Source organism: Sarcophilus harrisii, chromosome 1 (assembly GCF_902635505.1).
Source record: "Sarcophilus harrisii chromosome 1, mSarHar1.11, whole genome shotgun sequence".
Classification (NCBI taxonomy): Eukaryota; Metazoa; Chordata; class Mammalia; order Dasyuromorphia; family Dasyuridae; genus Sarcophilus; species Sarcophilus harrisii.
In genome coordinates this window covers 163454896-163472482 of record NC_045426.1, presented here as the reverse complement: position 1 = coordinate 163472482, position 17587 = coordinate 163454896, and the positions used below count along the sequence as shown (strand labels likewise).

The 17587-nt window shown below is 37.1% G+C and overlaps 1 protein-coding gene across 3 annotated transcripts in view; it reads left to right on the top strand.

Moving 5' to 3' along the window:
* PDE8B (phosphodiesterase 8B) overlaps window positions 1-17355 on the top strand; it is a 326848-nt gene extending 309493 nt beyond the window's left edge. For 2 of the 3 annotated variants that reach the window (XM_031966218.1, XM_031966204.1), the window contains 4 exons: window positions 1663-1795; window positions 5771-5938; window positions 13566-13695; window positions 14930-17355. In XM_031966218.1, the coding sequence (XP_031822078.1) occupies window positions 1663-1795; window positions 5771-5938; window positions 13566-13695; window positions 14930-15039 (541 nt within the window). In that variant the 3' untranslated portion in view covers window positions 15040-17355. The remainder of the gene's footprint in view (window positions 1-1662; window positions 1796-5770; window positions 5939-13565; window positions 13696-14929) is intronic. The other variant, XM_031966210.1, reaches the window with a different exon arrangement.
* Window positions 17356-17587: the final 232 nt, after the last annotated feature.

Genomic DNA, 17587 nt, shown 5'->3' with positions numbered 1-17587 from the left:
AAGCATATGCAAAACATATATAGAATATATATAATTATTTTGATGAGATTGGTACTAGTAGCTAGAGGAATTGAGGGAAGGCCTCATGGGAGAGGTGGTATTTGAATTGACTTCTAAAGGAAATGTCAGATTCTAAGATAGGAGCCATATTATGGACTTGAATAGAAAAATTCTTGACATAGTCATAGGTGAAAATTTATCCCCCATTCCTCAAGAGATTACTGCAATATAGTTTTCCACTGAACACTCCTCTTAGCTTTTGCTCTGGAAGATCTTGGTATTATTTTGCTGTTTAGTAATAAAAAGAGAACAGAATTTTGGCTCTTTTATAGCTCAGTTTATAATACGGTGATTTTTGTCTCTGGCAAATGTCTTCACAATTCATAATCTTCCCATAAACTTGGGGATTGATTTCTTCCAACTTTGGCTTAGCTCCATTCTTTAATATCAATACATGTAACATTATAACTAATGTAGCTTGTGATTATTATTTGTGATTATAATAGATAATAATGAAGATCTCTAAACTTTGAGAACATCTTTTTCACATACCTTGTGATATAGGGCATGTTACCGGATACTTGAAAATTTACCTAAGTTAATCTAAAATGTCTTTACTTCTTTTTTCCTCCCCTGAATACCAGCATAACAAGAGATCATGATGATTCTTGATGTGATCCCTTAACTAATATTATATATTATTATATACCTTCTTGCATGAGGAGGGGAAGGGGAGAGGAAAAGATGTCACCCTTCTCGTACAACCTTACTGTGGTTTTATGTGGGAATGAAAAATGGCAAGGCAGGAAACTTTCACTGAAAAAAAATAATACTATCAGATTTTCCAATTCTCTCTTAATGATAAGGAGTAACAAACCAATGCTTCTTTGTGATTTGGATTCTAATTATAAGACTCACCTTCAACACTTTTGTTTTCATTTAACTTTTTATAAATTCCCCAGTTACATGCAAAACTTTGAGTTCCAGACTCATTCTTTCTCTCCCATTGAGAAAACATGTGTGAAGTTATACAAAACATTTTCATAAGTCTTGTAGCAAAAGAAAACATAGATCTCCCCTCTTAAATAAAATCCCTCAAGAAAAATAAAATTTTAAAAGTATGCTTCAATCCGTATTCATACATAATCAGATATATTTCTTTGGATATGCAGAACATTTTTCATCATGAGTCCTTCAGAGTAATCTTAGATTATTACTTTGCTGAGAATAGCAAAGTCATTCACAGCCGATCATCCCACAATATTCTATTACTTTGTACTCAGTACATTTCATTTCAGTTGATTTCATGGAGGACTTTTCAGGTTTTTCTGAGAGCATCTTGTTCATCATTTCCCACAATACAATAATATTCCATCATAATTACATACCACAATTTATTCAGTCATTCCCCAATAATGAGCATCATTTCAATTTCTAATTCTTTGCTTTGAGAAAAGAGTTGCTATAAATGTTTTTGTACAAACAGGTCCTTTTCCTTTTTTTAATCTCTTTTTCACTTTAAATTCTTAGCCTGAAAAAAAAAAGGACCACATTTTTTCAAGGATGCATAATAGGAAGTTGGGTCCTGGGGGTGGGGAGGGAGTGCAAGCTGGCCAAATTCTGGAAATGATATAAATATGCCTCTATTTCTTGATTCTTCAGGACCCACTATCGAACACTCCGCCAGGCAATCATTGACATGGTTTTGGCAACAGAGATGACAAAGCACTTTGAGCACGTGAACAAGTTTGTGAATAGCATCAACAAACCCATGGCTGAGGAAACCAGTTCCCATGTAAGAGAGGACAGAATGTGTCCTTCTACCCAAATACTGGCTGATCTAGACATAATTTCTCTCCTTCTGTCGATCATGGTGATTAATGCTTTAGGGCCTCATCTGAAAAGTGATGCTAAAGGTAGGGATCAGTCCTTTTTTGAAAGAATGGGAAGAATGGACAATAACATGTCCTTAAATTCTTCAGAGATCCTGGGAGAAAAAACCTTGAGGTAAGTTAATTGACTGCAAAAAGTAGATTGATCTGCAGCAAGAGAGTGATGAGGAAGCTGAAAGAGAGAAGCAAGGAGTAACATAGCTTCTTACTTAGCTTGGCCCTGAAAGCCACTGTTTCTATTTTTAAAAAACATCACTGGCCTTTGTGACTCTGTTGGGAGACGTTAAGATTAAGGAGTGCTTTATAGAACTACACCGGAGCTGATTCACATCACACTGAGCCAGACAAGTGAATGCCCAAAGATCTTAATTGAATCTAGAGCATGTGTGTTTAAAAGCACAGCATTAATAATGTGGATGCTTAAAAACCAAAGTATTCTGTAATTGCTTGATTAAACAAACATATTTGCTCCTGTTTGCCAGGGCACCAGAAGGCATTCTTCATATTGGGCTTTAGTTTGCATTAAAAGACATCCAATTATTTCTATTGTTCCCCAGATTTTTATTTTATCCATTTACGGCAGATGCAATAACTAGTTGTAAATGAAGATTCCAGTGAAAACCATGTAGAAGAGTATCCATTTGTTTTCTCTGTTGTTATTCTGGTGGGCCAGGCAGCTGGGCTCCTTCCCTTCTCCCTTATTTGGGGCCTAGAGGATTTCTTGGTACAATAAAATGAAGTGCTAAACATGGGATGGAATGTTTCTCATCAATCTTCCCATTATCAGGAAAGAGACCCTCTGAAAAATTCCTGCATTGAAGCCAAGAAGACATGACTTCTGCCCCATAGTAGTAAAAAAAGCTTTCTGCTCATTTTTAACTCTAAGCAATAACCAGAGAAATGGATGGACCACATCCTTGGGCCAGGATGTGACTGGGGACCCAACTGAGACCAATGACAATAGCGAAATTGTCCCATTTTACTGCTTTATTACGTGCACCCATGAACTGACTGTGCAGCTTGATTCCCAAAACAACAGGTGGCCTGGTTCAGGTTCAAGTTCCAATTTTCAGTCCTCCCATCCCCAAGGCTAAAGGGGAACCAAAACACTCTCCTTCCTCAGCAAAGACCATTGACCCACAACAAGGGGCTCAGGAGCTGAGATAGGAAGAGCTCAGCTCCTTTCAGCTGTTTCCCATTTCATATTCTAGGGATTTCAGATCTTCAAGGTAGAAAAATGAGTGCTGGGGTCATACACTGGGTGCACCACTGGTCTGTGGTGATTGCAGTCTGTTCTTCCCTGAATTTATATCTGTTAGTGGCTTCATTTCCTTTTAAATGGAAGACATATACCTATGTGATCAATAATTATGCTCAGTAAGACATCAGCATCCATGCAATCATTGGGGTTAAGCTATTTGTAAGTACAGATGAATAAAGCCTTATAATCTGTGTCCCAGAGGATTTACTATTGAGCACTATTTTTCAAAAATCCCTTTTGATGTTCCTACCCCAATTTTCTTTTGAAAACAGCTAAAATTGGTCCGTGTTTGTACCCATTTAATGTTTCCCCAGAGAAGATCAGAATTTTACTATGCAAAGGTGATAGGATCACAGGGGAATATCTTATCTAATGTCATTGTATAATTGAGCAAACAGAGACCCAGTTTAAGTAAGTTGCCTTATGTCGCACAAGTAGTAAGTCAGAGAGTTGGCATTTGAACTCAGATTCTCTGAATAAAAATCTAACATTCTGTGTTCTGCAGCACAGCCAGCCATCAGAGAGCTGGAGTTAAGGTCAGGAGAACTCACTAGTTGTGATGATAGGCAAGTCGACCTACATGGGCCATAGCTTGCTCTCTATGACTGTCACTCACAAAGGAATATTGATCCGGATGATGGAGGGAGTTTTCATCATAAGAATGAATTGATCTATAGGGTTACCAAAAATGGAAAACAGCCCCTAGCTCCCTTCTCAAGCCTCTGTCCACCCTGGTCCACTCTCCACTCAACTATTAAGTGATTAATCTTTCTAAAACACAATTCTGACCAATCACCTGCATTCTCCCTATTCAGGCACCTCTACTCTCTTCCTTTCACTTCCTGGAGGTGTTTGTAGCACTGGCTGAAGATTTATCAACTGTTAGTGGCCTCACATCAACCCAGAAATAAAAAAAGAACAAAATAAGATTTCCCTTAGAAAGCCTGGTAATTAGCCACAACCTATAACCATTATTAATTAATTAGCCACAGCCTACAACTATTCACAAAATCATTCAGTGCTCAGGCTGACAGAACCCTGGAGAAATCATTAGTTACTCCATTTACCAGAATTATGGCCGAGTGTGCAAAGGTCTACCTAGCAAATCTCCTAGCTTCTCTGCCCTACATTGAAATAGCAAGCCATTTTATATTTGAATTTCCTAAGGTGAGAATTTTGTGGATGTTTTCTCTCTCTGCCAATATTTTCATGAATGTAAATCATCACAACCAAGATGAAAGTTACCACTTAAGCTTAGAAGGTGTAAGGAGTGGGAAAAGCTAAGGATTTGGGGTCTGAAGACATGCTTGAAGCCCAGCTCTGCTGCTTGCAGCACATTTGTAAAATGAAGGGATCAGATTAACATGTCTAAGGTTCCTTCTTAGCACTAAAACTCTATGATCATTCTCAAAAGAGCTATGAAATACAGTTCCTTCTGGAAGAACTTGTGGTTCTTTAGTTCAGGTTAAGGCTTTAATTCTAAGACATAAAACCTCAAACTTATCTATGATCCTATCTTTCACATTCATTCTAGGAGCTCCAAAGTGACTGCAAAGTGAAAAACATCCGAAGTCTTAAAGTTTCTTTGTCCCGAACACTAGTATTGTGGAATCAGATGTTCTGAACTTTCTTTTGTATATATATTTTCTTTGTATCAATGGAATAAAGAGGGGGAAAAATTTCAGCAAAACTAACCAACATATCAATTAAGTCTGATGACATTATTATTTATATTCCACATCCATAGACCCCCCCTTCCCTCCCCACTAAGAATGAATGAAGTACATTTTCTTATCAGAGAAGAACCATTTCCATAGATATGTCTTTCCTGGTCCTTGCCCCTGAATCTCAAGGCCCAATCATAAAACAGTGATGGAATAGCTCACACATACAGTATGATTTGGTTAGGCAGCTTGGAGTTTTAATAGACAGAGTACTAGAATGTGGAAGCAGGAGGAACTGAGTTCAAATCCTGCCTCAGACATTTCCTACTTGTGTAATCTTGGACAAACTACTTGACTTCATCTGTAAAATGTGGACCATTATAGTACTTATAATACAGGATTGTTGGGAGGATCAGATAACATATATATTAATATGTAAAGGACTTAGCAAACTTTAAAATGCTCCAAAAATGTTGTCTATTATTTTAGTTAGCAAACAATTACCAGGCTCCTATTGTGTTCTAGACGTCGTGCCATGTATTTATAGAAAATCACTAGGATTCATGAAGAAGAGAAATTAATCAACAAAGGAGAACTAGATGAATAGATAAATGGTTAGAAAAGAAAGATCGGGGGAAAATTGGAAATCAGAATCTTATGAAGATAAAGTATATGTAACTGGAAAAAAATAAAATATGGCTGAGAGGACGAGAAGAAAAGAAAAAGAAAAAAAAAAAGAAGCAAGAACAAAAGCATTTTTTTAAAAATTTCTTTCCAATTCTAGGGAAGATATTTTTAGTTTTTTCCCTGCTAGATCTGGCAGAAAAGACCACTTTCCTGCTGGTCCTTTGTATGACCAAGCAGTATTTAATCAGGCTTAATTGGGTTATCCTTATTGGAACCTACTTCATAGATGTCATGAGCCAATCTTGCTCTGTTTGCCTCTGCTACAGGGTGAAGGCAGTGACTGTGAATGTAACCCCACTGGAAAAAACTTTCCTGAAAACCAAATCCTGATCAAACGCATGATGATCAAGTGTGCAGATGTGGCCAACCCGTGCCGCCCCCTGGAGATGTGCATCGAATGGGCTGGAAGGATCTCAGAAGAGTACTTTGCACAGGTAGGAGGCCATCCTCCTCTTGTCTGGGAATTGTTGAAAATGTGTTGGGGTTTGGAAGCACCTCAAAACATGTCTCTGAGAATTGTCGGGGTTGAGGAGTTTTCCATCTAGAAAGCATAGGGCATGATATGGTCGGTAAGCAAACCCATCTCTAAAAAGAAACTCGTCATTTTGGGGTGCGAATTAGCTCTCACGTAAACTTGGGTATGACATGTGCACATCAGGAAATTCATGTAGATAGATAGTAATCAAGGGAAATCTCTAGAGGAGCAAAGACACAGAGTAAGTAACTTTTTAATTTATATATGTTGTGTTTATTTTATATATATAAAATTTTATATTTTATATATATATATTTTATATTTTATATATATAAAATAAACACAATACAATATATATATAATAAACACAATATTTATATATATACATATATAAAATAAACACAATACATTTATATATATACATTCATAAATAAAAAATTAATTATACATATATATTTATTATTATATATTTACTTATTATAAATATTATAAATTTTAAAGTTACTTATATATATAAAATTAACAGACATTTACTCACTGTGTGACTCTGGAGAAGTCACTTAATCCTATTTGTCTCAGTTTCCTCATCTGTAAAAGGAGCTGGAGAAGGAAATGGCAAACCATTCCAATGGGGTTTGTGAAGGATTGCACATGACTGAACAACAATATACTTAAATGTATGACCTCCACTAAAGTTCTCCTTCCATGCCTTTTCCTGGTGTGAATATGTTTACTATGTATGGGAAGGAAAGGAAAATATGTTACAGTGGAGAGAAAGCTAACCTTAGAATAAAAAATATCTGGGTGGGTCAAAGCTACTCTGACACGTACTGGGCAAATGTTTTAACCTCTCAATGCCCTCAGGTAACTCTCAGACCATAAGTTGCAGAGCACTTGTTGAGCTACAGTGGGGAAGAAACTTTTTTAATCTGGAAGGGGAAGGAGAAAAGAGAATATGCATTTAAGTTCCTTAGCCAGGCACTAGACTAAAAAGCATTGCAAATGTTATCTCATTTGATCCTCCTAATAATCCTGTGAGGTAGTTGTTATAATTTGAGTTGAGGAATTATAATTCCTTACAATCATGAAATCACAAATGTTTCCCCATCCTCCTTTTCCCCAAATGAAGAGTGTATATATGTGTTTGTATGTAAAACTCTTGGAGCCTCCTAAATATACATGCAGTCATTCTTTCCCAGATACATGTACACTTGTATTCATTCACTCAATCCTCAACCAGAGAGTACCTCTATATTTCCACCTGTCCTAATTCTCACAGCTGAATTCCCTTCACTCAGCCTGGACCAGATGGCTTCCAAATCCCCCACCATTTCTAATAGTCCATGATTTATGCAACAGCACAGAAAAGAAGAAAAAAAAACAGAAAAAGTAGAGGTGTATATTGTTTGGAAAATTAAATTCATTCTAGGAATATTGTTTGTACATTGAATGATATTTTTCCTCATTTACTTATGTTATAATTTAAAAATGCATTACCTTCATTTTGGAGTGATTTCTTCTAATCAGGAGAGTTCCTCACATGGCTGTGTTTCCCTCTGCTCCCCAACAACCTCATCTAACTTTCCCAATACATATGCATTGGTTCATGCTCTAATTTTAAGATTCCCTTCCATGACATCATATAGTCTTTTTTGCATATGAATAAGCATCTCCTAATTTTTTATTTTTGTGTCTTTGTATTTCTCAAAATCGGATCAACTGACAATGGAGCTCGTGACTCTAAGGCTCGAGTTAGAGAATAATAAAAAGGATTCTACAGTTGATCCTACAGTTACATGTGTTAACAGAGAATAGGGTGCTAGACTTGCAGTGAGGAAAATCTGATTTCAGATCTGGGCTAGCTGTGTGACCCTGCTCAAGTCCCTCACTCTGCCTCAGTTTCCTCATCTGTAAAATGAGCTAGAGAAGAGAATGGCAAACCACTCCCATATCTCAGCCAAGAAAACCCCAAATGGAGTCACAAAGAGTTGGACATAACTGGAAAATGATTGAGCAACCACAATAAAAAGAGTCTGATAATTTGCTCTTGAGGGAATAAATTATTCTTGGCTTGATGGTGGAGAGACTTAATTGAAAATGTGATCACTTGTAATATTCCAAGTAAAGGGCTCTAATAAAAAGCAGCAAAGCCTAACAAAAAGAGGAAAGAAAATATGAAAGTCCCGTCTTTATTTTCCATGTCTGTACCTGGTCTTTGATGTTTAATAGAACACATTAGACCAGAGAAAAGAGAGACAGGCCTTTACATTTGTTAAGCCAAGATAGAGGCCCACAGTTCTCCTGCACAGAAGAATTACGTGGGAAGAATTTGGATTAGGAAAAGGGAAGGACTTTGGGGAAGAAAGGAAAGATGGTGGTATATATAAAGCAAACAGGCTCTGCAGTTGAAAGAGCTGAATTCTCTTTAGCTTCCCAGCTCAGCTCCTAGGTATCTGTGTGGCATTCCACAAGTCACTTAAGGTCTTTATTTGGGCTTCAGTTCCTCATTTATAAATATATGTATGCGTGTATGTGTATGTTTCATATGTAATGAAACAAATATATATAGATGTCATATTATTTATTGATAAATAATGTAAATTATAGATACTGATATATAGATAATATAAATAACAGATACTTGTATATGTTGTATCATATATATGTTACATGTATATGACACAAAAAAATCTTAGTGCAGTTTCAATAGTTAACATTTATACAGCATTTATACAGTGTATTCTAAGCTTTTCAAAGCACTTTACAAATATTATCTCATTTTATCCTTACAACAAAACTGAGAGAGAGATGCTATTATTATGCTCATTTTACAGAGGAGGTAATTGAGGCAGACAGAAGTTAAGTGACTATCAGGATCATACAGTTAGGAAGGATCTGAGGCAGAATTTGAAGTCCAAATCCAATATCAATTATCCTAGCTTGAGATGGACATTTTTGCTTTCCTAGACGGAAAGATTTTTTGTTTGTTTTTTGAAGTCGATCAGGGTTAAGTGACTTGCTGAGGGTCACACAATTAGTAAGTGTCTGAGGCCAGTTGTCCAGACTCCAGAGCCAGGGATCACCTAGCTGCCCCTCAAGTACTTCTGAGGGACTGCAAGCACCTAGATGGAAGTTCACAGTTTCCTGACAGTAAGGGAAAATAGGAAATTCACATATTTTAAACTCATTTTACAAATGAAGAAATCATAGTGGTCAAGTCACTTGACCACTATCAGACTCAAGAACTTAAAGCTAGTTTTTATGGCTTTAAATTCAGGCTTCCTTCTACCACATCATAGTGCACCATGATGAGTATTATGGAACATTCAAAGGAAATGTCTATTGTAGCTTCTCCCTTCCAGCATTTTATAGTCTAGCTGGCAAGGCAAAGCTATAATACATGAAACAGCCAGAAAGCTTCACATTATAGTCAATCAGGTGCTAAATGAAGGAAAAGGATTAGGGGAGAGGGAGGAAAATGACTCAGATCAGGAGAGTTTCAAGGTAGACCAACAGAAGGCCCAGGAGGAGGAGATGAGGAGGATGACGTGGTCAGACCTGCTTCTTGGTATGTTCTACCTGCTGCTTCTGGTTCTGCCTTCTGGGTGAAACAAAACACATCGAAGCCCTTTCCACACAGCAGCCCTTCCAATCGCTGGAAGCAAAATGCTTGATTTTCAAAGCTTCTCTTTTCCAGACCTAGGGAAATTTTAGGAAGTTCACTTCTGAGTGGAGGGTGGACTGGAGTGGGAGACTCATGACAAGAATACCAACCAGCAGGCTATTGCAGTGGTCTAGGTGATGGATACCTGGACAGTGTCAGAGGAGCAAAGGAGGATTCTTCTGGAGATATTATCCAGAGGAAATCAGCCTGCACTGGCAAACATTGCATAGGCAAGGAGCGTGCTGAAGGAGAGTGGAGGTTAAAATGACACCTAAGTTTCTAATCTGGCTGACGAGAGTTCGGCAGTACTCTCAGAAGTAACAGGGAGTTCAGAAAAAGGGGAAGTTTGGGGGAAAGATGATGAGTTCAGTTTTGAATTTGTTGAGTTTAAAATGTTTACTGGGCATCCAGTTTGATTTCTCTAAGTAGCAACTGGAGATGGGAATCTGGAAATTCGGAGAAAGGTTAAAGCCAGATAAGTGGATTTGATTCCTTAGCATAGAAATGATTAAATTCATGAAATCTGATAAAATTTTAAGTAAAACAGTATAGAGGGAAAAGAAAAGAGAGTACAGGGAAGAACCACAGTGTCCAGGACTAAGAAGGTATAAGTTTATAATGGCCTGTGCATATTAATATTTGGAATAATATATTCAGTTCTAGGTACCACCTTTTTAAAAGGGTATGGATAAACTGGAGGACATTCAGAATCAGGTAATAAGAGGAGACTTTTGAGCATTAATTGTATGAACTGGGAATGAATAGATCTGGAAAAGAGTGAATCATGATGGGCTGTTGTATGGAAAGGGCTCAGGTGTGTTTGGTTCCACCCAGAAGCAGCAGTCAGAATACTCAAAGAAGCAGGGGACCATTCACAAGCAGAATAGGCTTTCCAGGTGGTAGGTTCCCATCATTAAAGGAAAGGCTTGATGACCGCCTTGGGAGTATGCTGTAGAGTAGAAGAGCCAAACTTGTGTCATCCTTCAGGCCCCAAACTCTAACCCAAGTGGGCAGAAACCGAATTAAAATGTAACTGGAAAATATTTAACAAAATAAAAATACAACAGGGTGAATCATTTTTAAGTCATGTTTGACATCTTGGGGTTTTAATTGACAGAGATACTGGTTTGCCAATTTCTTCTCCATCTCATTTTACAAATAAGGAAACTGAAATCGAGTACAGTGACTTGTCCAAGATCATACAGCTAGTAAATGATTTGGTCAGATTTGAACTCAGGCCCACTTTTCTAAGTCATATGTGGCCAGCAAGGTGCCATTTCCATTTGAGTTTTATACTCCTGATTTAGGTAATTAGTGAATCTTCAGATCACAGAACTCAAGCCAGAATAAGAAGATAGTCAATACACATTTATTAAGTACCACTGTTAAGCACTAGGACACAAAGGCAAAAATAAATGAATGAATGAAAATCCTTGCTCCTCAAGGAGCCCATGGCCTTAATGAAGCAGGGAACATGCAAAATATGTAGCAACAAGCAACATGCAGACTACACAGGAAATAACAAAGGGAAAATACTAAAATTAAAGGAGATTTCCTATGGCCTCTCTTGTTTGAGGAACAGCAGGGAGAATTGTGACATTGAATCAGAGAATATATGAATGGGATATAACATGTAACAAGATTGAAAGGTGAAGAAGACAGGTATAAAAGGCTTTGAAGTGTGAGATCCAGATTTATCCAGTCTGCAAGAAAAATCTCCAAGGCAGAGCTCCAAGCTAATAGCTTTTAATTAAAGGGTCCATAGCCCCTCTAATGAAGTGGACCCCACATCCTCCTCACAATCTAAGATGCCTCCTTTTCCAGGGCCTTACTTTTATAAAGATTGATATTCAAACATGCAAAAGGGCATGATAAAACACAGAATCTCATTGGTTGATAGAACTTGATTTCAGCTCTCCAGGAGAGTCAGAAATGATGCATCAACATGGGTGATCACAAGATGACTATTTCCTCTAAGTGGTCCTGTTCATGTTGGAGAAGGCAGGGTGGTCCAGAGGCACAAAAACAAATTGGGGGATTTCCCATATTACACATAGTCTCCCACCTACAATAGGCTGGGACGTGGAATTTGAACAAAACAGAATGGAAATACCTTTTTCAGCATTCTTGTGGTTGCACACATGAGCTTCATAACTCACAAACAAGTGGTGAACATTGAATTAATATGAGGCCTCCTAAATAAACCTCCTTTATTTAATTATCTTTATATAATTTATATAAAATATCAAACTGATTAATATTTATTGGAATGAAGTAGGAGTCCAAATGAATCAGTTCTCACAGTACACTGACCAGAGGATTTCATGTTTAATCCTGGAAAGAATAGGGAGCTCCTGGGATGTATCGTTAGGGATTAACATGGTCAAGGAATCTCAAAGGCAATCATATGTGACTGCTTTATTTTATACATGAGAAAAGGGGGTTGCAAAGAGGTAAAGGACTTATCCAGTGATAGACATTAGAATTTAAATCCAGAACTTCTAATTCCAAATCCAGTGTTCTTTCCCCTGTGTTAGGTTGCTAGATTACCTATCTCTTCCATTTTTGAGTTTCTGTAATCCAGTATGATTTATTTATATAGGGTGTTGGGTTGGACATATTAAGCCTCAATCTTGTCATGGGATATGTCCATATAGTCTCTGAGGAGCAATGCTGACACTGACAGCCTTGCCCTTGAACAAGGCACTACCCATTATGGTGGCCCCACGAAGCTAGAGTTTCTTCAGTTCTTGGACTAGGTGGTCTCAGGTCTCTCCTAGCAGTAATGTTTCTCTGGCATTTGGGGCAATACCAAAAAAAGACCTATTGATTCATTTGGAGGCAGCTACCTTGGAATTTTCTTTTTTGTTTTGGTTTTGCTTTGTTTTTATTTTTCCTCATTTTATTTCTTTTATATTTCTTTTTTAAAAAAATTATTTATGAATCATGTTGGGCAAGAAAAAATAGAACAAAAGGGAAAAACCATGGGAGAGATTTTTTTAAAAAGTGAACATAGTATGTATTGATTTGCATTCAGCCTCCATAATTCTTTTTTGGATGAAGATGGCATTTTCTGCCCAAGGTCCATTGGGATTGCTTTGGAGGAATTTTCTATAAATCAGAGAGGAGTAAAGCAAAAGCTGACCTTTGCTAAGCAACTCTTCTCCATGCAGTTAGTACAAATTGATGGTATGATTAAAAACACAAGGGTGGGAAATGCTTAGAATACCTAAAATAACAAACTTTTAAAGCTTCCTTGAGTACCAGAAGCACTACCTAGCAACAATTCATCTATATTCTGAACATGAATTATGCATATTTTATAGATTAACACTCATTAGGTATATACTGTATATCAGTCCCCAGAAAGACTTTTCTAAAGCAGGTAGACTGAATAACAACATTAAGTCAAGTTTGAATTACAATATATTGGATATTGAGCCTGTCCTGTGTCAACAGAAGAAGAAGAGTTTTGCTGCATTTGTAACGTATTTCCATTGTCAGGGTTCATTTTGTGGGTCCTGAGACCCAAGAAGGCAACCAAGTAAAGGAATTTTCATTCTCCTTCTATAAAGAAAGCCACATAGAAGAAGTAAGTTTTGGGGAGTTTAGTGAAAGAAGGTATGCTTGAGCAAACTGGAATGGAGAAGGGTGTTACAAAGAACATGGTCCATAAAACATTGCGAAGAAGACCAAGAAGTGAGAAGGGGAGAATAGACAGAGGCAGGGAAAAGAAATTGAAGATTGGCCTTGAGCAGCCCTTCGGAGCACTTGTGAAAAAGTCAAGTCTAAATGTAGACCTTCTGCTGCAGGAAGGGAATGGTGATTTCCAGTTGGGAGAACAGCATAAGCTTCTGAAGTGGAATCCAGAAAAGCAGCAAGACCACGAAGCTAATAACCTTTGTTTGTTTTATTTTTGTAGACGGATGAAGAGAAGAGACAAGGGCTACCAGTGGTAATGCCAGTTTTTGATCGAAATACTTGCAGCATCCCAAAGTCCCAGATCTCCTTCATTGACTATTTCATAACAGATATGTTTGATGCTTGGGATGGTAAGGACGTTTATGTTTTCTTTTTTCTCCAAGGAGACTGAAATTTCAATTAGCCTGAAAGGAATTGTTATTGCCCTACCATAATAACAGTATGACAATAAAAGGAGCCTAGCTCATTCAGTTATTCAGCAAAAATTTCTGAGCATATGTGTTGGCGGAGACAAAAAGAAAAATCAGACATGGTCCTCGCTTTCAAATAGCTTTTTGGAAGCTAACTCAAGGTTTATACTACAGAATATGCTTCAGAATGTATAATATAAGAGACTGAACCACAAAGTACTGTGAAAAAAAAATACTTTTTGCGAGATCAGAGGGGCAGATCACTGGGGAAGAGAGCACAGTCTGAGTCTACCTTCACAGAGATGGTGGCATTTGAGTTTGAAGGATGGGTAGGATTTTGACAAATGAGATCTGTCAAAGAGAGATGAGAGAGATAGAGGGGTAGAGCACCCAGATTAGAGACAATAGCCCAGATATCGAGCTTCTGAAATCAGCTGGCAACAATGGAAATGAAGAGGAGGGAATGGAAGTACCCAAGAGAGAGAATCAACAGAATTGTGATGATCGATTACATGTGGGATTGATGGATAAGTCAAAAAATGACTCATAAGATTTTGAGCCTTAATAACTGAGAGAGCCATCAAGATTAAAATGTCATACTTACAAAGGTACATATGTGCAAAAGATGCTTTTAGCTTCTCAGTCTAAAAATACTGAATTTTCAGATATTATTTCTGCTGTGTTAACTCCAGCAAATTGTCTTTGTTTCTAGAGCTTAGTAGTAATACAGTCATTAGAAATGCTAGTTTCTAGATCTGGTTGGTAAAGTGCCAAACAACACATTTTAATTGTGAGTGTGGGTGTATATGAATATGTGACTTTCCTCATTTTTCCTAAAATGCATCTTACTTTGGACTGTGTATTGGGTGATCTGTTTTTAACATTTGAAGTATTAGATACATGAAAAGCTCATCCTAAGTCATCTAAAATAGTTCTGTCTCTCTTTACCTCCTTTCTCTAGCTTCCCTCAGACAAAAAGTATGTGATGAATTACTTTCCTTTTACAACCAGACACCACGTAGGGTCGCAGAATATTTTATGATCATTTTAAAACATATTCACTTAGTCCAGTGAATTGACTAAGGCCTAAAGAGACATGGCCATTAAATGTTTTGGTTTTTTTCAGATTAATTTAATACAACAGGTTTCATTTGATTTTTGTGTATCCCTACAGCATTTGCACATCTCCCAGCTCTGATGCAACATTTGGCTGATAACTACAAACACTGGAAAATGCTGGATGAGTTAAAATGCAAGAGCCTGAGGCTTCCATCTGACAGCTAAAAAGGGAAAGGCCACAGAACGAGACCTCTTAATCTACAAGCTACACTGTGAATCACTCAGTAATAGAGAAGAGAGGGACATGTGTATTTCCCTTTAAAGTGAGGTTAACAGCTGTAGATTAAGGGATTAATAGCTAATATTTCCCCTTAAATTGCCCAAATTTCCCCATATTTCCTTCCTGGAAAGTTATGTACCCTGCCCCCCCAGATGAATAAATGTTCTGCCGAGCAATCATTTTGAGGCGGGGCAGATACTTTGCAAGGTTATTTCCTCTACTGTCGGTTACCCCATGTGCCTGTACCCTTCCTTGTCAGACCTTGTAAGAAGGAAGCAAATGGCTATTTTATGTATTCTGTTCATCTGGATGATGAGTATATATATGTAGTCAACCTTATTCCACCCTATGACTTGATTGTTTCTTGAGTATCAATGTCAATAAACATCTGCTTCTAAGAAGGCCCAGCATAAAATTAACCAAACCACTGGGTCTGATTACCAGGAAGAACTCTATTTGTTTGGTCTTCTTGCCAAACTGTGGTTCCCCTGGACAGAATAAATACAGGCTCAGAAGAGCACTGGTCCAATGATATCTCTATCCAATGGTACCAGGAACTCATATGGTTCTCTTTCCTATAAAGGGATTCTAATAAAAGCCATCCATAATCGGGGGAGGGAGAGGATGTCTTGCTCTGGGGGATTTATGAATTTCATCTATTTCCACCTTATGGAGGCGGCAATGAAACACAACACTGCACGTATTATACAAAAGCCATTAAATCTAAATATCTGTTCAAGAATTTCTTTTTAAAAAAAAAAGTTTGTATACTGTTGCTGTTTAAAGATTTTATTAAATCAATCTACATTTTCTGGGTCCAAGTCCGTGCAGTGTGCTATGCCGTATGCTCTATGTAACTTCTTTTTGCCCACCTACTTGCCTATTGGACAACGCTCTTTTGCTTTTATGATGTAAAAAAAAAAGTTACAAGATATGTAAATATATTAGAAACCAAGCATATTGCAGGGTGTCATTACACTTTTAAAAAATGGATTGTATGCTAAGAAGCTTCTAAAGCACAAATGCATATTTTTATACATTTCGTTTCTCACAACTTTCTGTGCTTAACATAAATTCAGATTTTGGACTCCTCTTTCCCTTTTCCCAATCAACTCCTTTATGTATATATAAATACTAGCAACCCAGCAAATGGTGTATTTGGTTTTTTTCTTTCAAAGGCTGCTCACTCCATGCTGCATTTCTGAGAAGTCTAAGCAATGACTGAATATGACAGGTGAGGGAACTGAATTTTTCAAACCATAAAATTTGCAAATACAAAAGGATCTGGGACTGGCTCAGATTTTGTGTGGCAAAGTGTAATGGGTAAAAGAAAAAGGGCTTGTTTTGGTAGTCAAGAGAAAATAAAAAGACAATGACTGTTGTTTTGCTGCGAACTACATACTGTGCCAATGTTTTTCTATGTTTTGTACTAACAAATGGAAGCATTCATGAAATTTCCATGCAAAGAAATGCACCTAAGCTCTATTTTTGTTAAAATTGTAATAGCATCTTTGTGGAAGAAGCAGCTACCGCCTTCTGCTCTGTATCATAAGGCTGCATTGTGTATATTTGATGAAGTTGTTTTGTGAAGTATTTGTAATGGCTTTTCCTACAGCTGAGCCCCATTTCTTTATGGTTGTCTTAATTTGATGTTTGGCCTAAATTTTTCCTAGTATCAAGACTTTGGGTTTAGTGTGTGTGTTTTTTATTTGACAAAGACAGCATTTTGAAGACCTGATCCAAACTTGTTCCAAAGACAGAGTTCCATTTTCAGGGACTAGTTATAACAAAGTAGGATAGAATTCAGCAGCTTATACAAGGCAAGAACAATCTTTTCTAACCATCTCACTCTCAGGATCATTTATCAGGAGACTGACATTTTCTATATGAAACATTTCATTTAACTTAGTGTTATGTCAAATTGATTTCATATCAACTACAAAATTAATGTGGGAATGTTAAATGTTTTAAGACAGGCAGGTAATAAAGCTCAAATGTGGAATTGCTCTTTATCTACCAGTATAATCTGCAGACTTCTGATGAGCTGCTAAGCTCTGAGCTCAATGTTCCATGGAGCTAATTTAACCAACAAATGGGATTCTATATCTATCTATCTATCTATGTATATATATGCACATACATATATAAAAAATAGGATTGTAAAATCAAGTCCCTTATACTTGATTTTTTTTTTTTTAAAAAAGTGACTAATTCACTGCCCTCTTCTACTAAATCCCTTCCTAAAATTACATGGGGCTTCAAGTTGCAGAAGAAATTAAGGGATATGGGACTCTCTACTTCTTTAAGAAAAGCTACATATCCAACTGTTAATATTAACCAGAAAAGGAGAGGTTAATTTCAAAATGGTCCATTTCCTTCCTATTCCTATTAGCCTGACCTATGTAAGATACACTATATTTTATGAGAAGTCCTGGCTGTACCTTCATATTCAAGACAACAATTCACTTATTTCAGTGTGAATGTTGGCAAGTT